This window comes from Amblyraja radiata, chromosome 1, assembly GCF_010909765.2.
Source record: "Amblyraja radiata isolate CabotCenter1 chromosome 1, sAmbRad1.1.pri, whole genome shotgun sequence".
NCBI classification, from domain to species: Eukaryota; Metazoa; Chordata; class Chondrichthyes; order Rajiformes; family Rajidae; genus Amblyraja; species Amblyraja radiata.
Window position 1 is genome coordinate 20,067,796 of NC_045956.1, and position 21,171 is coordinate 20,088,966.

Sequence of the window (21,171 nt, forward strand, 5' to 3'; positions counted from 1 at the left end):
GTAGGCCACTGTATCATTGGAGGTGAATGCCCTGTGTCTGGACTTCAGGAGAGTGCGGATCTCAACGTTCATCCAAGGTTTCTGATTGGGAAACACTCGGAAGGTTTTTATAGGGATGCAGTCCTCCACACATTTCTTTATGAAGTCTGTAACGACTGTAGCATATTCGTTCAAGTCCGTTGCCGAGTCCTTGAACATTGCCCAGTCTACAGACTCCAAACAGTCCTGGAGTTGTTCTTCTGCCCCCCCCCGACCAGTTCTGTGCTGTCCTCACTTCTGGGGGTGCGCTCTTTAATTGCTGCTTGTAGGCAGGAAGAAGCAGCACCGTGGTATGGTCGGACTTACCGAAGTGAGGGCGAGGGATAGAACGATAGGCATTCTTGATGGTGGTGTAGCAGTGGTCGAGGGTGTTAGGTCCTCTGGTGCAGCAGGAGACATGTTGGTGGAAGTTGGGGAGTGATTTCTTGAGGTTCACACAATTTCTTCCAGTTTCTGTTGAAACTCTTTTTTTGACGAGTACTTAAATGCATGCACCAGCTGGAACCATTTGGAACTTTAGTAGCTGACTGCAATGAAATGTCATTTTGATAAGCGGAATTTGATAGCTAAGCCCTGGAGGGAATAATGAGGATTCAAGCGTGGCTGTGCCACTAATGGTTCAATTTACATATGCATTGGGGTTTTAACTTTTAAAAAGGATGTACATTCGAGTATACAGTTGAAATTGTTTACATGGAATTCAATGCTTTAAATCGGTGAAGCTACGGATGACTCAAACCATTTCAGACAGCAGACCTGCCTTAAGTTAAGTCCAATTAGAAGTGGTCATTTCACTTTGGTGGACATCGGCACAACTCCTGCAATGTGGAAGGCTTTAGCAGTTTACATAATTTGTGAGCAACTGGTTGAAGGGAAAGAATTAGAAAATCACTGTGAAGTTATTTCCTTTGGTCCACCTCAATTCACGAGAAGGACGAGGAATCAGATTAATGCATAAAACAAATAACACCAAGCCTGTCATTTAAAAAAAAAAAACTACATTATCAATCATTATCTTCTACATCTACTTTGTTTCTGAAGATTTGAATTATCTTTTAGTTCAAGTCAAGTCAAGTCAAGTCAAGTCAAGAGAGTTTATTGTCATGTGTCCCAGATAGGACAATGAAATTCTTGCTTTGCTTCAGCACAACAGAATATAGTAGAAATTAATACAGAACATATCTGTGAGTCCATATACCATTATATAAATATATACACACATCAATAAATAAGAAGATAAAGTGCAAATAAACAGATAATGTTCTATTAGTGTTCAGAGATTTGTTTCAGTTGAGTTTAATAGCCTGTGGGGAAGTAGCTATTTCTGAACTGTGGCTGTGGGGAAGTAGCTATTTCTGAACCTGGACTTTGCAGTCTTCAGGCTCCTGTACCTATCTGAAGGTAGCAGGGAGATGAGAGTGTGGCCAGGATGGTGTGGGTCCTTGATGATGCTGCCAGCCTTTTTGAGGCAGCGACTGCGATAGATCCCCTCGATGGTAGGGAGGTCAGAGCCGATGATGGACTGGGCAGTGTTCACTACTTTTTGTAGTCTTTTCCACTCCTGGGTGCTCAAGTTGCCAAACCAAGCCATGATGCGACCAGTCAGCATGCTTTTTACTGTGCACCTGTAGAAGTTAGAGAGAGTCCTCCTTGAAATACCGACTCTCCGTAATCTTCTCAGGAAGTAGAGTCGCTGATGTGCTTTCTTAATAATAGCATCAGGGTTCTCGGACCAGGAGAGAAATTCAGAAATATGCACGCCCAGGAATTTGAAGCTCTTGACCCTTTCCACCATCGACCCATTGATATAAACGGGACTGTGGGTCCCCATCCTACCCCTTCCAAAGTCCACAATCAGTTCCTTGGTTTTGCTGGTGTTGAGGGCCAGGTTATTGTGCTGGCACCATTTGGTCAATTTGGGCCAATCTTAAAAAAAAAAATGAATTACATTTTTTGGAATATCTTTCTAATTCTAATATGTGCATTATTTGTATCAGGGGCATTGTTTTTCCCTCGGGTCTAAATGTTCTGTTATTTTTAACACTGCTGAGTTGTTAGATTATTCCACATGCTTAAGCATTGCATCATACATAAAATAAAGACAGCGTCAGAAATAATGAAACGTAAAATACTGTACCTCTGTCACTATCATATAGATAAGCAAACTTATCCCATTGATAGTATTCAATTAAACTAAGAAGAGCACCCTTGAGATCTGGTCTCATCTGTATGACAAATTGGTGCAAGCCATCAGCAGGAAAACTTGGGGTGATGAAAGAAACGTGCAGGGTCCCACAGAAGGACGTAAGCGTATTTACAGATTTCTTGTCATAAAATCCAAAAATGGCATAAACTCCTCTTGAAAACTGGGAGCAGACTGCAAAAGAGTAAAACAAATCAGAATTATTACATCATATTACAGACACTCAATAACCAGTACACTAGTTTTGATCCTGCCCCCACAATTTATTATTAGGTATTTTGCTGTAGAAAACAAACATTAAAATATGCTCCTAATTTTTAATCATAATTCACAGAATTGTGGGTGCGATAAGAACGTCTTCAGGTGGTTCAACAATTGAGTTTATTATCAAGGACCACTCTCTAATGTTTCTGTGTGGATGTAATTATAAGAATGCATCGTATTTCTTCAATAGTTTTGACAGGCTCCACCTTCCATCTTTACCCTCATCTTTTACCTTAACATCTTTTGCATTCAGTTAATTATTCCCTACATTTCTTCAACCACAACATTTTAGCTAAAGAGTATTTATTTCCCCACACAATATCTCCATCACCCTTAACGCGTTATGTTCGACTCAGCATTTTCCCATGTAAGCACAGATGATGCAGCTTGTATTAGGAGTTGGATTCATGGGAGGTGGTCTTGGAGGGGAGGATGCTCCTCAAACTGTGGAGTATTCTGGACAATACACCTCACCCCCACCATGACACACTGCTCAACCTGAGGACCACCTTCAACTGGTTCCACCAAGATGCAGTACAGCACGCCTCAGGAGATTAACTTTCTCTGTGGCCATCAAACTGTCCAACTCCTCCCCCTTCTCTTGTGGGGTAGACTGACTCCCCTTAGAATTGGGAGGGGAAGGAATGATGACATGTGTGGTGTAAGAGCTGGTAGTAGGGATGTATGTGGGGAATAGATGCTGGCTACCATTAAAAAAACAGGTATCGTAACGTTTTGGCAGAGAGAATTTGGCAAAAGGGATACTTTCAATTTTATTTTGAAATGTAAAAGGAAAAGACACCAAATTTTAAAGAAAATTATTAATGTATTAATAACCCACATTGATGCTGCTTCATAATTCGTTGAGCACAGAAACAGGCCCATCGGCCCCCTGAGTGTGTGCTGACCATCGCATTCATTTACATTAGTCCTGCACTAATTCTAGTTTATTCTCTCCACATTCCCATCAATTCCCTTCAGGTTTTACAACTTACTTACTGTACATGTCAGGGCCAATTTACAGTGCAAAGTAACCTATCAACCTACATGTCTTTGGGATGTGAGCAGATGTGGTTCACCCTATCACAACCAAAAAGCAGTGCTACTATCTATGGTAGTGCTACTACCCAATACTATCTATTGGGACGACAGATGGCACAATGGGCTAAGTGTTCGGCTGGCAACCGGAAGGTAGCCGGTTCGAATCCCGCTTGGAGTGCATACTGTCGTTGTGTCCTTGGGCAAGACACTTCACCCACCTTTGCCTGTGTGTGAATGTGTGTGAATGTGTGTGAGTGATTGGTGGTGGTCGGAGGGGCTGTAGGCGCAGATTGGCAGCCACGCTTCCATCACTGCCCCAGGGCAGCTGTGGCTACAGAAGTAGCTTACCACCACCGAGTGTGACTGAGGAGTGAATGAATAATGCGATGTAAAGCGCCTTGAGTATTAGAAAGGCGCTATATAAATCCCATCCATTATTATTATTATTATGCTACAGATCTACTATCTATCTCTTTAGTGACCCTCGGACTATCCTTGATCGGACCTTTCTGGCTTTACCCTGCACTAAACTTTATTCCCTTATCATCTATCGATCTATACACTGTAATGGATCGATTGCAATCACGTATTGTCTTTCTGAAGATTGGTTAGCACGCAATAAAAGTTTTCACCTGCTGCACGTGACAACAAACTTAACTGAGCTAAAGTTAGAGCATTCAAAGGAAGTCTATGGAGAACATGGACAGTACCAGAGGATGGAACCTAAGTTGCCGCAGCTGTGACACAGGAGTTCTACTAGCTGTGTCATTGTGCTTCCCTTTCTTCAAACAGGGCAAGAATAAATCAGCAACAATTAGCCTATCTCAGCTTTAGAATGCCACCTGCACCTCACTCACTCTGGATTTAAAAGGTCTAAACACACAGCAGGATGGTGAGATGGGAGGGAACAACATCACAAGGCCGTATTTAGGTGTCAAATCCTCAGAAAAAATATTCTCAACTGTGTACGAGATAATATGGACCATCCACTCACTGATCATTAACCAATGTAAAACCCTCAAATAAAGTCTGCAATCTTTAGATTTATTATAGTTAAATGCTTTCATGGTAAATTCTATTTAAGATTACAGAGTTTCTCTACAGAGAATATAATAAAACTGTCCATAGTGCAAAGATAAAGTATAAGAAGTAGAACATTTGGTGCAAAGATATACCATTAAAATCTAATAAAGTCTGATTAAAGATAGTTCAAAGGTCTCCAAGGAGGTTTAGTTTAGTTTAGTTTAGAGATACCCCACGGAAACAGGCCCTTCGGCCCACCGGGTCCGCGTCGACCAGCAATCCCTGCATATTGACACTACCCTACACACATTAGGGACAAGTTTTACATTTACCAAGCCAATTTACCTACACAACTGTACGTCTTTGGAGTGTGGGAGGAAACCGAAGATGTCGGAGAAAACCCCCGCAAGTCACGGGGAGAGCGTACAAACTCCGTACAGACACCTGTAGTCGGGATCAAACACAAGCGCTGTAAGGCAGAAACTCTACTGCTGTGCCACCGTGCCGGTTTAAAGGTATCCAATGAGGTTACTGAGGCCTTATGACCACATTCTAACTGATGAGAGGACTGTTCAGTTGCCTCATAACAGCTGGGAAGAAACTATCCATGAATTTGAAGGTATGTGTTTCCTGTATTTCCTGCCTGATGAGAGAGGGAAGAACAGTGACCAGGATGTGACTGGTACTGGATTATGCTGGCGGCCTTGTTGAGGCAGCGTGAAGTGCAGATGGAGTCAATGGAAGTGTGGTTGGTTCATGTGATGGTCTGGGCTATGTCCATAATTCTCTACAATTTATTTGGAAATGGTTAGTGCATCATCTGGCCTTCCTGACAGGATACAAGAGTAGAGATGGAGACTATTTCTCCCATCCTCGCCAGCTGGGAAGTGATGGGTATGAGAGTTGACAATCGCACAGCTTAACATCCGATGGACAAGCATGAACTTCCAGTGAAGCAGAGACAAAGTGGTCCAGTTATTCCTTGGTGGGTTCTCATGCTTCTCCAGTTAGAGTTCTGTCTGCTGCTACTCAGAATGAACAGTTGCACTTCAGATGAGAAATGTGAGCTGGGTGCACACATTCGTCATCAGGAATCAGGCAAGACAGTGCTGCAGTTGACTATATGTGTCATGTAGGGACATCGGGCCTCCGTAGAGGCAATTGCGGTGGCCTCAATAGACCTGACTTTGGGGTGAACATGGGGTGGGGACTGGACATTGTGCCTTCACCCACAGTGCTATCCACTGTGGGGGGATGATTTTTTTTGTCTAATTGTAGTCCTGTAGGTCTGTGTCCAAGATGGCTGCCGTGAAGAGAGAGTGAACGCTGGCGCGCTTTGGCTGCCGCTGCTCCCTCTTCACACTGTGTTTTTGATTTTCTGTTTTTGGATTGAATTCTGTTTTTAATTTGTGTCTCTGTGATGTCTTTATTACTTGTTATATTCCGATTATATGTTATTCCGATTACTATGTAAGGTGTCCTTGAGATGTCTGAAAGGCGCCCATTAAATAAAATTTATTATTATTATTATTATGCATTCCTAGTGCCGACGTAGCACTCAATGGGTCCAAAGTCTTACTAATCACCCAGCTGAGTGGATGCCCAGTACCTGAAAGCACTATTCTCCCTTAAGGTGAAAGCTCCTCTCCTCCCACTAATGTCTTTTCAGTGATAGCATCACATTGTCCCACAACCAGATATCTCAAGATGCAACCGCCACTCAGCCTGAGATGGTGCGGTCTCCAGCGGGACCTTCAGGGTAGAGCTATAGATATCAACTTCCATCAGCATGTGTAGGAACGAACTGCAGATGCTGGTTTATACCAAAGATATAGAAACATAGAAACATAGAAAATAGGTGCTGGAGTAGGCCTTTTGACCCTACGAGCCTGCAGCACCATTCATTGTGAACATGGCTGATCATCCACAATCAGTAACCCGTGCCTGCCTTCTCCCCATATCCCTTGATTCTGCTAGCCCCTAGAGCTCTATCAAACTCTCTTTTAAATTCATCCAGTGAATTGGCCTTGACTGCCTTCTGTGGCAGAGAATTCCACAAATTCACAACTCTCCGTGTGAAAAAGTTTTTTCTCATCTTAGTTTTAAATGGCCTTCCCTTTATTCTTGGACTGTGGCCCCTGGTTCTGGACTCGCCCAACATTGGGACCATTTTTCCTGCATCTAGCTTGTCCAGTCCTTTTATAATTTTACACGCAAAGCGCTAGTGTAACTTAGCGGGTCAGGCAGCATCTCTGGAGAAAAAGGATGGGTGACGTTGTGGGTCGGAACGCACCTTCAGAATCTGAGTTCCATCAGCCTTTGTTTATACTTAAAGGGGCCAACTTTCTACAATCCTGCTCCAGCCTTTTGCTGCAGCTATTGCCTGAAAAATGTAAGGCCACATAACCAAGCTGGAACGTTGCCACTAAAACTCAACACAAAGGTAAATAGATCATGTCACTAAATAATTTGTAAACTTCCTTTGACTTTAATGTTTGGCGATTTAGTTTAATTACCATTTTCAAAAACATTTTACAGCCCAATCATTTCAATGTATATTGCAGATGGGTGACAAGGGAGGTTTCAGAAAAATGGGGCGTGTACGGTGCCATGGACTTAGTTTGTGTAAAATTATCCATCAGTCAATGTGTATGTAAGATTCATCACATCGTGGAAGGGATCACTTCCCTTTATTATCTGCAAATGTCAGAAAGATTATCACACTTCCCTTCATCAATGAGACCAAACTGATGAAGGTCCAATGTGCAGATGCTGGTTTAAACCGAAGATAGACACAAAAAGCTGGAGTAACTCAGCGGGACAGGCAGCATCTCTAAGACGCCTTACAGTGACCAGGGCAAAGAAATGTAACAGGAACAAACCATCTCAAATACGCAAATCGTCCGCGACTCAAAAATTATTGGTAAGCAAAATCATCCAATTTGCAAAAGACTAATTTACATTGTATCGATCACCTACATTATTAGCACTTGTAATAGCAACACTGCATCCTACAAAAAAGCATCTGTTGTTGGGAAGTTTGTGAATTGTAAGGAAGAAACACAGGTTATAATCTGGTTAACCCTGGAGCTCACACATTGGGGAGCATGTTGGGGAAAATGGCCAATAGAGTATGTAGTTAGAATAGCTAAAGCTGAAACCTTCTGCTGAAAAGCAGGCTTTTTTATCTATTGGGGAGAGGATAGTCCTTCGTAGTTCTGTCTAGGTTGTTACCTGCTGCAATCTTGCGATTACAGCTACTCTTTATCACTGTGTGTTGCAGGCAAGTTTCCCAAAGGTTAACGAATGATATCTTTAACGAGGGGACCCCATTTAGCGAGTATAATCAATTCTCCCTGGAGGGACATTGACATTTATGGTATCTATTTGTTAGATATATGGGAGAGGGATTTTTCAAAACAACAAGAAACATAAGGTTAAAGAACTCTGGGGAAAGACAAAGATGGAAGGTTATGGAGACATTGATTTCAACTACACCAGTAACCATTGTGTCATGAAGGTATGAAAATCCTATAACTACGGCTTGTTGAAGCAGTTTGAGTCTTCTTGCACAGCTTCCCGATGTACATCGATAAGGCCTTTAATAAACCGACTTGTTCGATACTCACCACTGATTTACGAGCTGTTTTATTTTGTGTCTGTGCCTCTCTGAGTTAAGTCAGATATAGTGTATAGTACAAAATTCCCTCCTGCACATCCCTGCAAGATCTCCCATGAATAAACAGTACAAATTAGCAACACAATACTTCCTCCCTCACTCTATGACTATGACTCTGACCCTATGACTCTAAGGCTCTATGACTATGACTCTATGACCCTATGACCCTATCACCCTATGACCCTATGTCTCGATGACCCTATCACCCTATGACTATGACTATGACCCTATGACCCTATGACCCTATGACTATGACCCTATGACCCTATGACTCTATGGCTCTATGACCCTGTGATCCTATGATTCTATGACTATGACCCTATGACCCTATGACTATGACCCTATGGCCCTATGACTCTATGGCCCTTTGACCCTATGACTCGATGACCCTATGACTTGATGACTTTATGACCCTATGACTCTATGACTCTATGCAGGCTCTTCCATCCCCTACAACCCTTCCTTGGTGCAAGCCCCATGCATTGTGGCAGACTGCTCAGACTCCACTCAAGCAAGATGCTTTGGGTAAACACCTCTTCCCACCAAAGACTGCTCCACCTGACCCTTTACAGAGCAAACTCAGCCATTGAGACACAGGCTCTTAGGAATTTATGGCACAGAAGAAGGCCCTTTGATCCCTTCCTCCTAGTACTCCTGTCAGTTAATATTATGGTTGTTGCTTCACTCAAGCACATCGATTCTACCTTATAACACTATCACTAGAATGCTGTAACACTCTTTTTTGTATTCTGGCATATTTCTCTTTGCATTACTGGTTGTACTTGTGTGTGGCTTGATCGTACTCATTTATAGCATGATTTCATACGGTCATACGCGATAGGAGAAAAATTGGGCCATTCGGCCCATCAAGTCTGCTCCGCCATTCAATTATGGCTTATCTATCTCTCTCTCCTAATCCCATTCTCCTGCCTTCTCCCCATAACCTCTGATACCTGTACTAATCAATAATCTATCTATCTCTGCCTTAAAAATATCCATTGACTTGGCTAGTACAGCCTTCGATGGCAATGAATTCCACAGATTCACCACCCTCTGACTTAAGAAATGACTCCTCATCTCCTTCCTTTGACTGGATAGCACACAGCCAACTTTCCTCACTGTATCTTGGTATGTGCCAATAATAAACCAGTACCAATAACAATTAGGAGCCCATCTAGCAAAGTAAGGCAATGGGAAAAGCAATCGAAGCGGATGCATGGCACCAATATTATCAGTACTTCAGGTGCCAATTTGTGTGTATTTTGTTAGTGCACCATAAATTCATGCTTCCATTCACACATGCACACAATATACACACAGAGTAGCTATTGCTGATGAAAAGCCAACCATGATATGATGATTTAGCTAATATTGTGCATTAACCATACACAGGTTTATCTGCAGGAAGAATCTCCTAAACCTTGATGACTTGTTTGTGATGGATTCAGAATTTAGCTTGTTGAAGAAAAAGGCATCTACTATTACTTATTGCGGAGGCCCACACGTTGGGATATAACATATTGGAATAGATAGTGGTCTGTCTGAATAAGAGGAAACAGGGCAAGTATAAATACGTGCAAATAAAAAAAACTGGAGATGCTAAAAAACTGAAATAAAATCAGAAATTGCTAGAAGCTTTCAGCAGATCAGCCAACATTATGTGGAATGAGAAACAGAGCTAATGGGTCTTATTACTGGTTAGTAAATGTAATAGGTGGCGAGTTACCAATATTCATTTTTGTTAATTATATAAGTGACTTTTCAAGTGGATATTATGATTCGTATATTTGCTGAAGGCACAACGTTAGGTAGGAAACTAAGTAACGAAGAGGACTTATAGGGGCTATAAGCTGATATGAAAAAGTTGTGAGTGGGCAAAGATCTGCGAAAAATAGAATACTTGTCCATTATGCTCTAGAAAGAATAATTATCTAGATGCTGAGAGATTACAGTGCTGTGAGATGCACAAGAACCTGAATACAATATGATACGATACGATAGAATGTTATTTATCCCAGGAGGGAAATTGATCTGCCAACAGTTATAAAAACACACAAAAACACAAAATACATGAAACATGAAATTAAAGTAACGAGTGGAAAGGATTGAGGATGTGCAAAGATTGGGGAGGGGGTGGGGAGTCAGTCTCAGTCTCAGTCACAGTCCACCCCACGTGTAGAATGGTGGAGAATGAATCACAACTAGCTAGTAAGGAGATAGAGTCAATATTAAATAAGCTCAGAAAATGTTACAATTTATTACTAGGGAAATGACAGACAGAGGAAAGGAGGTTATATTACAGTTATCAGGGACATTGTTGAGACAACTTCTAGGATACTATGCAGTTCTGCCCTCTTTGTTTTCCAGAATTATGAAAAATCCCAGGCTTATTAATGCTAGCAACGCATCTCACTAAGTTAGTGATGGCATCAAATAGTGGAAAAACATGATTGAATCTTTCAACAAGCTTTCAGGTCAAATTGACATTTAACTTAGCATTTTCTTTGTGGAATTCTCTTCCCTAAATATTTATTGAGGCTTGCATTCGTATAGCAGTTTCAACATTGAGATTGATAAACTATTGGTGTGAGCAATAAAGAATGTGAAACCTAAGCAAGTAGAGGGTGATAAGAGGGATGTGTTATGTTCAGAACAGATCAAACAAAACTAAACAACCTCCTACTGTTTCTAAGGTAGACAAAAATGCTGGAGGAACTCAGTGGGTGAGGCAGCATCTATTGAGAGAAGGAATGGGTGACGTTTCAGGTTGAGACCCTTCTTCAGACTGAAGAAGGGTTTTGATCCGAAACGTCGCCTATTCCTTCTCTCCATTGATGCTGCCTCACCCACTTAGTTCCTCCAGCATTTTTGTCTACCTTCGATTTTTCCAGCATCTGTAGTTCTTTCTTAAACATTCCTGCTATTTCTTTGTGGCTTTGACAAATAAAATATTTCCTGGCCCTTCAACTTTCAATTATAAAATTGATTAACTGGTATCAATCGCTTCTACTGACACTTTTGCAATGATAAAGTGTTCAACAATGCAACCTACAGCCTTCAGTAATTTTAGCTTGTAGTAACAAAATATACTCATGTATTAAAAAGACCTTTATTTCTTTTAAATCCTGTGGAAAAAATAAGTTTGTTGCGAGATAAACTCTCTAACCCCTAACACTCTTTCCCCATAGAAACATAGAAACTAGGTACAGGAGGAGGCCATTCGGCCCTTCGAGCCAGCATCGCCATTCATTGTGATCATGGCTGATCGTCCCCTATCAATAACCCGTGCTTGCCATCTCTACATATCCCTTGGCCCGACTAGCCCCTAGAGCTCTATCTAACTCTCTTTTAAATCCATCCAGTGACTTGGCCTCCACTGCCCTCTGTGGCAGGGAATTCCATAAATTCACAACTCTCTGGGTGAAAAAGTTTTTTCTCACCTCAGTCTTAAATGACCTCCCCTTTATTCTAAGACTGTGGCCCTGGTTCTGGACTCGCTCAACATTGGGAACATTTTTCCTGCATCTAGCTTGTCCAGTCCTTTTATAATTTTATATGTTTCTATAAGATATCCCCTCATCCTTCTAAACTCCAGTGAATACAAGCCTAGTCTTTTCAATCTTTCCTCATATGACAGTCCCGCCATCCCAGGGATCAATCTTGTGAACCTACGCTGCACTGCTTCAATCACAAGGATGTCCTTCCTCAAATTAGGAGACCAAAACTGTACACAATACTCCAAATGTGGTCTCACCAGAGCCCTATACAACTGCAGAAGAAGTATGCAAATGACACAACCTGTAACACAACCCATTGACACAAACTGTCACACAAAGTTTCTCAGGAGCACAATTACATAATAGATTATAGTCAATCTACCTCTATTGGAAATCTGAAATAAAAATGTTGGAAACAGTCAGCAGAGTTATCATTTCAGTTTACATTCCTCTTTTTGATTTATCACCCTCTCACCGTCTCTGCATCCAAGTGAATGCTACAACTTATCACCACAGCAACCCTAGCTTCACGCTATCACAGATATTCCCTTTCTTTTATTCATCCATCCATCCGTCCATATCTTCCCAGCAACTTAAAGCTAATGCTTTCTCTCTTCCCCACTTCTGATCAAGGGTGTTCAAAAAGGATACGAAAAATGTAGGAAGAGTTCCCATTAAATAAGGTAACTGACTATAAAACGATAACAATCCTGGTCTGGAAAGTATTAGCAATTTTTCAATCCGATCTATTCTACAAACCACATGATTAAACTCAGCAACTACAAGAACAGTGGTATTAGAACAGCCCAGGCAAATTATTCAGGATTACACAAAATCACAGGGTGGCAGGGAGAACATACAGACTCCATGTGTGGAGAGCACTGGAAGTCAGGACAGAACCAGGGTCACTCCCTAGCTACACTCCTGTGCTGCCCTGAAACACTATACTCTGAGCTCTACCATAAGAAGAGGTGAAGAGAGCAATGGCTTCAAAAATGTGCTCAAAACCTCCTCAAGAAAGTGTGATAATCAGCACAGATTACTAGGAAGCTGTGGTCCACATTTGCTCAAAGTGGAGGAGGAACACGAGATGACATTGAGAACCTTAGCACCATGCATCAGGAGGAAAAAATCTCTGCTTATATGTCAGCAATGATCGCATCATCACACAAACCTGTCCACTCCATAAGTAATGTGTCGGAAGGAACTGCAGATGCTGGTTTAAACCAAAGATAGTCACAAAATGCTGGAGTAACAGCGGGACAGGCAGCATCTCTGGAGAGAAGGAATGGGTGACGTTTCGGGCTGAGACCCTTCTTAAGTCTGAAGTAGGGTCTCAGTCAGAAAAGTCGCCCATTCCTTCTCTCCAGAGATATTGCCTGGCCCGCTGTTGTTATTTCAGCATTTTGTGTCCATCTTCACTACATAAGTAACTTTGGATGGACCCATTCTGGCCTCATCAGTCATTTCAGAACCCACAGACCAGATTGGTCAAGTGTCAAGAGTGTTTTATTGTCATATGTCCTGAAAAGGAACAATAACATTTTTACTTGCAGTAGCACAACTGATATGTAAGCTTAGTGCTCTCTAAAACCCATATTAAACAACAAAAGATGCTCAGTATATCTGTCCTTCTCTATACTTATAAAACTCTGATCTTGGATGTGTATTTATTTGTGTGTGTGATGTTCGTGTGCGTTTCACATCTCATCGAAAACACAACATTTTTACATATTCCGATAGAGATTTACGCCGTGAAATCAAAAATCGCCTTATCTGAAAATTACATGCATTATTTCTCGAGTTATTTATGAAAATGTTCACAAATCTCAAATAACTTAGAAAATAAATGAGATGGTCTTGCTGATGACATCACAATGGATCTACCTGCTCGCGCTGTGTGTGACATCACCCATTATGTCTTCTGTACTTCTTGGCTTCTTAATATTCACTTCTTTAAATTTGTAACTTAGCGTTTTTAAACTGCTGCTCAGGTCATGCTGCGCACTCCGCTGGGCTCCTTGAAGTTCTAGAACATGGCGGCGGTGGTCGTTATGGCCGCGCGGGCATGGGTGAGGGTGCGGGGCAGCGCGATGGGAAGGTGGTCCAAGCGGCCATTAATCCCTCTGGGAGAAGCCGTCTATGGAGACATACGATTCCTCTGTCGATCGCCGTGACTCGGAGAATCATGATGCCTTTTCCTCGCTGGTGATCCCAATCCCACCTGGTGATCTCTGGCCGTCACGGGGTATGACCTCCTCTCCATCTCCCCCGCCCGATCGCCTGTCACTCCCTTTCTGCCCTTCCTCCCTTTCTGACCCCACTCACTCTCTGCCCCCCACTCCCTCTTCCCCCTACTCACTCTGCCCCCCACTCCCTCTGCCCCCACACCCTCTGCCCCCCACTCCCTCTGCCCCCTCCCTCTCTGTCCCCCCCTTCCCTCTCTGTCCCCCCTCCCCCTCTGCCCCCTCCCTCTCTGCCCCCCCCTCCCTCTCTGGTGGAGTATTGCATTCAGGAACCAGCCCTCCCCTGTGACATCGCGCCCCCCCCCACCCCGCAATCTCAACCCCCCTTCCTCTCCCTCCCTACCACCCTCCCCCTCCGTCTCTATCCCTCTCACCCTCCCCCCTCTCTAGCCGTGCCTGCGCAGTTATAGCCAATAGACAATAGACAATAGGTGCAGGAGTAGGCCATTCGGCCCTTCGAGCCAGCACCGCCATTTAATGTGATCATGGCTGATCATCCCCAATCAGTACCCTGTTCCTGCCTTCTCCCCCTATCCCCTGACTACGCTATTTTTAAGAGCCCAATCTAGCTCTCTCTTGAAAGTATCCAGAGAACCGGCCTCCACCGCCCTCTGAGGCATAGAATTCCACAGACTCACAACTCTCTGTGAGAAATAGTGTTTCCTCGACTCCGTTCTAAATGGCTTACTCCTTATTCTTAAACTGTGGCCCCTGGTTCTGGACTCCCCCAATGCCTCTAGCATGTCCAAACCCTCCACAATCTTATATGTTAAGATTGGGGGCTATGCGTGAGTGGATAGGGCAGGGAATGGGGTATAAGGAGCGAATGAATAATATTAATATAATATCAAGATGGGGGTTAGTGTGTGTGTGTGTGGGGGGTGGTTTGTGTGTGTGTGATGCTGATGCCCCCCACCCCCCCGCCGCAACCAAGGGTTCGGGACCCAACGGGTCCCACTTGATCTAGTATAGTATAAAAACAAACAAACAGATAATATCAAAAAACAATAATTGTGCAAAGTCAAAAATAATGCCTCCAGTCTATATTGTTCGGAGGCTATTTCAAGGTTGTAGTGTTTAATGGTTAATGGTTGTAGGGACAACCAGCTTGATGGTTCTGGGGAAGAAGCTACCCTGGAACACTGGACGTTATGGTTTTTCAGGCTCCTGTACCTTATTTTCAATGGCAGGGTGAAATGAGAGTGTGGCCAGGGTGGTGTGGGTCTCTGACGATGCTTGCTGCCTTTTTTAAGCCAGTGATTCCAATAAATCCCTTCAATGGTTGGGAGGTCAGTACCTGTGAAGGACTGGGCAGTGTTCACCAATAACAAACTATATCAATTACAGTAGATCACATTAGACATATAAAATTGGACATTATTTGCAACTTAGCAATCCTAGCAACTAAATCATGGAAAATTAATTAAACTATATTTGTATTTTTACAATGGACAGTAACAGCAAATAAAAAAATATTATATCTTAACCAGCAAAATATAAAAGTTGGTATTTCGGTTTAATAATTTGTTGAAACATTTTGTTATAATGGCAGTAAAAGTAGCCAACTATAGCTTATCTGCAATATTTCTCCTCTGACACTTTTCAAAATCAATAATGACATCGATGAAAAAAACCCTTAATTCAGCAACCAATTTAGAAAGTGTCTATCATGCGTTTGGAATCTGAGAGAGCAGGATCAATATTTCATCTCCACAAATAATTAAACTTAAGGCCTGTAATGGTTAGCAACGTGACATCTGAATAGTTAAACAAAATTGAATGAAATATGGAGGAATTACATTACATTTCTTCATCCCCATTGAACCTGATATAATAAACACATGAATAAAGCGGACTCCTATCGAGGATTCAGAGCATATTTTATTCATATAATCCAGGAACTGCAGTCAACCTGCATATTGCAGATCCATCCCCTCCCCCTTCCCAGTTCGCCAACCATTCTTACTGTCGCTGACTGCATTCTATCTCTGTCCCGCCCACTCCCCTGACAACAATCTGAAGAAGGGTCTCGACCCTGAAACATCACCCATTCCTTCCCTCCAGAGATGCTGCCTGTCCCGCTGAGATACACCAGCATTTTGTGTCTACCTTTGATCATTTTCCTCCCTGCTGCTCAAAACCATGTTTTGCTTTAACGGGCGGTTGGTGGTGTGTCTATTTCCAATCAGCAACATTTGCATTCGATGAAGCACTTTCCAATCTGCGTTCAATATATTTCTCCTCAGTTCATTTCGTCAAATTCACATTTTTTTCTTTGTGATGAATTTACTTTCTTTTAGTCTTTATTTTTAGTTTAGATATACAATATGGAAACAGGACCTTCGACCCACCGAGTCCACGTCGACTATCGATCACCCATTCACAATAGTTCTATATTCTCCTATTTTCTCAGGCACTCCCTGCACATATGAGGCAATTTTACAGAGCCCAGCTAACGTAGGTCTTTTGTCTTTTGGATGTGGGCGGAAACCAGAGCATCAAAGACAACCCATGTATTCACATGGAAAATGCACAACTCCACACAGAGAGCACCTGAGGTCAGGATCAAATCTGTGGCTCTATGAAGGGCCTGTCCCACTAAGTGATTTTTAGGCGACTGCTGGCGACTGTCATAGTCGTAGCAGGTCGCCGAAAAACCGGCGACTGGAATAATGGGCCTGTCCCACTTAGGCCATTTTTTGAGGCGGCTACGACAATGGAATTCACCAAAGTCAGTACCAGCGACAACCTACGTCACCTGGTGACAACCTACGCCATCCTGCCGACAACCTACGCCATCCTGCCGACAACCTACGCCATCCTGCCGACAACCTACGCCATCCTGCCGACAACCTACGACAGCACCTATGTCAGGAGAAGACAAGCGACGCAAGCCCACGATTGCCGACTGTCGCCAAAAAGTTTTGAACATTTCAAAACCCAGCGGCTACCAGAAAAACACTACGACTCTTTGGGCAGCTGAGGAGACTATTCACGACTATACGGGCGACACCGCGGCAACTGTGTGGCGACAGCCTAGTTGCCAGCAGTCGCCTAAAAAAATCGCCTAAGTGGGACAGGCCCTTGAAACACCAGCTCTACATGCTGCACAACTGTCACCAGTTTAATTTGCATCTTAGATCTGTACTTCACATGATATGTGCAGAACAGTAGTAATTATCTGCTAACAGGTTTAACAGTGAAAGGCGAACTTGAAACATACATCACCCCATCAACGGATTTCTCATGCTATGAAATAACAGCCCCAACTTTCTATGTCAAGTTTAAATTGGCCTTATAGCTCTGAAGTCATTCTTTGATGGTGAGATACGATGACTGAGTAGAACAGATCAACCAGCCATTGCCAATAATTCACAAATAGAGTCATAAAGAGTCATAGAGTAATACAGCATGGACACAGGCCGTTCAGTCCAACTTGCCCACACCGGCCAACATGTCCCAGCTACACAAGTCCCACCAACCCACATTTGGTTCATATGCCTCCAGACCTATCCTATCCATGTACCTGTCTAGCTGTTTCTTAAATGTGGGGATAGTCCCTGCCTCAACTACCTCCTCTGTCAGCTTGTTCCATACACCCACCACCCTTTGTGTGAAAAAGTTACCCCTCAGATTCCTATTGTATCTTTTCCCCTTCACCTTAAACCAATGTCCTCTGGCCGTCGATTCACCTACTCTGGGCAAGAGACTCTGTGCATCTGCCCAGTCCATTTCTCTCATGATTCTGTACACAACTCATTGCATATCTTCTCGTGATCATAAATTAATGGGAGGTTTTACATAATAATGCTCAAAGGACCTGTTTCCACACTGTATTACTCTATGACCATGTGACCAAATGCTTATCATTACCTTTGTAGTAAATTCTGAATCAATTTGAAGTAGAGGAAGTAGGTGCAACAACAAAATTGAAAAGACATTTAGGCAGGTATAAGATTTAGATGAATATGGGCCAAGCCAGATTAATGGAACTATTTAGGAGGGGCACCATGGTCAGCATGTCTGAGTTAGGCCTAAAGTGCTGTACAATGCTGTATGACTCTATGAATTCAAAACATAGTTAAGACTGGATGTTATGATATGCTACAGAACAAAAATCTAGATAAAACCAAATGGACAATCCAACATCATCTTTGGGCACAACAAAGTCATTCCCAACCCAGTTAACCGTTGCAAAGTCCCCCTCAAAGAAACATCAGGAGGCTGTGTCTAAATTTGATGAGCTGTCTCACAGACTAGTCAAGCAGCAGCACAATGATACACATGGTATCTTGCCTTAAAGACACCCATGCCAGAGCCAATAACAATACCTGGGCATATCCCGATCCACCTGCAGGAGAGGCCCACCAGTGTTGAGGGGTTGACCCCCAGCTGTTCTGACTCCATACCCCAAGTTTGAGTTTAGTTTATTGTCACGTGTACCGAGGGACAGTGAAAAGCTTTTGTTGTGTGCTAACCAGTCAGCGGGAAGACAATACATGATTACAATCGAGCTGTCCACAGTGTACAGATACAGGATAAAGGGAATAATGTGAATAACGTTTAGTGCAAGATAAGATCCAGTAAAGTCTGAAGAAGAGTCTGGGCCCAAAACGCCACCCATTCCTTCTCTCCAGAGATGCTACCTGTCCTGCTGAGTTACTCCACCAAAGTCTGATCAAAGATAGTCCAAGGGTCTCCGATGAGGTAGATAGTAGCTCAGGACTGCTACTATATTATTCTCCATTCCAATTAACTCCCTCTGAATTCTACCATTCACCCTGACGTTAGGCACAATATACCGTGCGCAATTAACCTACCATCCGAGACATCTTTATGATGTGGAAGGGAAGCAGAGCACCCAGAAGAAACCTCTAGCAATCATGAGAAGAATGCTTAACCTCCACACACAGAGCACTCAAACTCAAGGCCGAGCCACCATCAACCATCAATATGCTCAAAACCGCCACTAACCAGAAACACAGCAGGATAAGCTGGGGTTGAAGATTGCAACCTTCACGTGGTCCGCCCTGTTTCAACCAATGCAATCAACCCGACGTGCACAATCAAATAAGATCAAATAGAACAAGTTGTCCTACAACTTTAGGCTATGCCATACACAAGAAGAAGAAGAAGAAGAAGCAGGATAAGCCTCATAATATCATGGGTACAAAAGCAAGTCAGAGGCTGGTTAGTATGTCGAAGGCTAGTATCTCACTTCCTGACAACCTAAACATTTCCATAAGGCACAAGTCTTCTCTCCACAATAGACCTCTCTCAGCTGGCCTCAATGAGATCATAGCAGCTCCCTTGATTGCTATCCAAACCCAACTATAATCATTTGTTCTCTCCATCATTATAACACTGTGGCTCAGTGTACACCTTCAAAAAGTGCACTGCAGTTGCACCACAATGCTATTCCAACGCTTCCCAAACCCACACCAGACCATCAAAACAGACCAGGACAGCCCAAGTGTGGGAACACTACTGGTTCTCCTTCAAGTCACACATCATCTTGAAATATGCCTTCTCAAGGACAATTAGGGATCTACAATAATTCCTAGCCATGCTGGTAACAATCAAGCCCAGGAAAATCATCTTTTATTTAAATTACCAGGATCATTTAATGGTTCTGAAAACAACATTGCAAATGCCCAAGTAAATAAGTCTGATTACACTTACTGGGCGGGTTTTGCTAGAAAAACACACTTTTTTTAAACCTTTTTTTTTAAAACTCAAAGGTCTGTGCACCACATTTTTTCTCCAAGCTCAAGCTGATGATAATGCAATGAAGGCTGTAGAGATTCAAGAGACTGCAAATGCTGGAAATGGAGCAAACGTCTGATGCCTGACCCGAAGTATCAACCACACTTTTGCCACCATAGATACTACTTGACACACTGATGATGAGCGTGGTGAATCGAGGATATAGGTTTAGCTGAAGGGAAAAAGATTTCATAGGAATCTGAGGGGTAACGTTTTCCCACAAAAGGTGATGGCTGCATGGAACAAGCTGCCAGAGGAGGTGGTTGAGGCAGAGACTATCCCAACATTTAATAAACAGTTAGACAGGTACATGGATAGGACAGGATTGGAGGGATATGGACCAAATGCTGGCAGGTGGGACTAGTGTACCTGGGACATGTTGGCCGGAGTGGGCAAGTTGGGCCAAAGGGCCTGTTTCCACGCTGTATCAGTCTATGTTTCTATGACTCCCAGGGGTCCGTGGCCGTTGAGCAACCGAATGGAAGACCCGGCAGAACACAGCTTCAGAGGGAGCCCGCTGAGCCGCTGCCCAACTGCCCAATATAAGACCCAGTGGAGCGTGACCTGCAGGAGGAAGTCACCGAGCCAGTTCCCTGCACATTGGACTCAGCAGTCCTCTGGTCTAGAAGAGGAAGGCCATCATGCCGGCCCCTGCTCGTCCCCCAAAGACCATGGATCGGTAGGATGGAGCCAGTGATGACGGATGCGACGGGCGAAGAACTGGTAGGAGAGGGGACGGAACAGGGGTCTGTCCTACCGTTCCCTCATGGTCGATTGCGGGAGGCACCCACGGGGAACATGGGTGGACGGGCAAGGACAGGGACATGACGAGATGCTTGGAGGCCCACAATAGCCTGGGACATGCCTGGAAAAAGAAGTGGAGCATGGGCTTTGGAAATGACACTGAAACATGGTGCCTCTTGCATGCAGGCTCAGTAGACCATTTCTGTACACTTGTTAATTAGGGATCGGGTTAGGCAATATTCTTCTGGACTGTTTGTAAGATAAAGAATTTCACTGTGTTAGCACTTCGCACATGTGTGAAATAAAAGCACCATTGAACCATTGTCATACTTAACACTTTAATTAATTGGGCCTATCACTAAAACAAAATACATTTGATAAATAGAACAGTGAATTCAGGCTTTATGTTTATCTGAGATGGAAATTATCCAATGTTAATTATAATAGGCTTGTGTAAATTATTTGTTAACATCTTTATTAACTTAAATAGACTCATAATTCAAAATATCACAAGTTATTACTCCAAACATTACAGTAAAAGAAAAGGTACCAGAGAACTTGAAAATAAAGAAAATAAAAAGGTTGCATTTGGAATTCAAAAAAATAAAGGCACCTGGCCCAGATTAAATATTGGGGGATAAGGATAGGTCTCTTTACCTCCCCCCTCGA

At 43.0% G+C, this 21,171-nt stretch overlaps 1 protein-coding gene across 9 annotated transcripts in view; it reads right to left on the reverse strand.

Annotated features, from left to right (window-relative positions):
• Positions 1-21,171, reverse strand: part of gria2 (glutamate ionotropic receptor AMPA type subunit 2) — a 115,301-nt gene that overhangs the window by 48,193 nt on the left and 45,937 nt on the right. For all 9 annotated transcript variants that reach the window (XR_004411480.1, XR_004411487.1, XM_033018525.1 and 6 more), the window contains exon 3: positions 2,177-2,416. Coding sequence is in view for 7 of the 9 variants with exons in the window: in XM_033018525.1 (XP_032874416.1) it covers positions 2,177-2,416 (240 nt within the window). In the remaining 2 variants the exon portion in view is untranslated. The remainder of the gene's footprint in view (positions 1-2,176; positions 2,417-21,171) is intronic.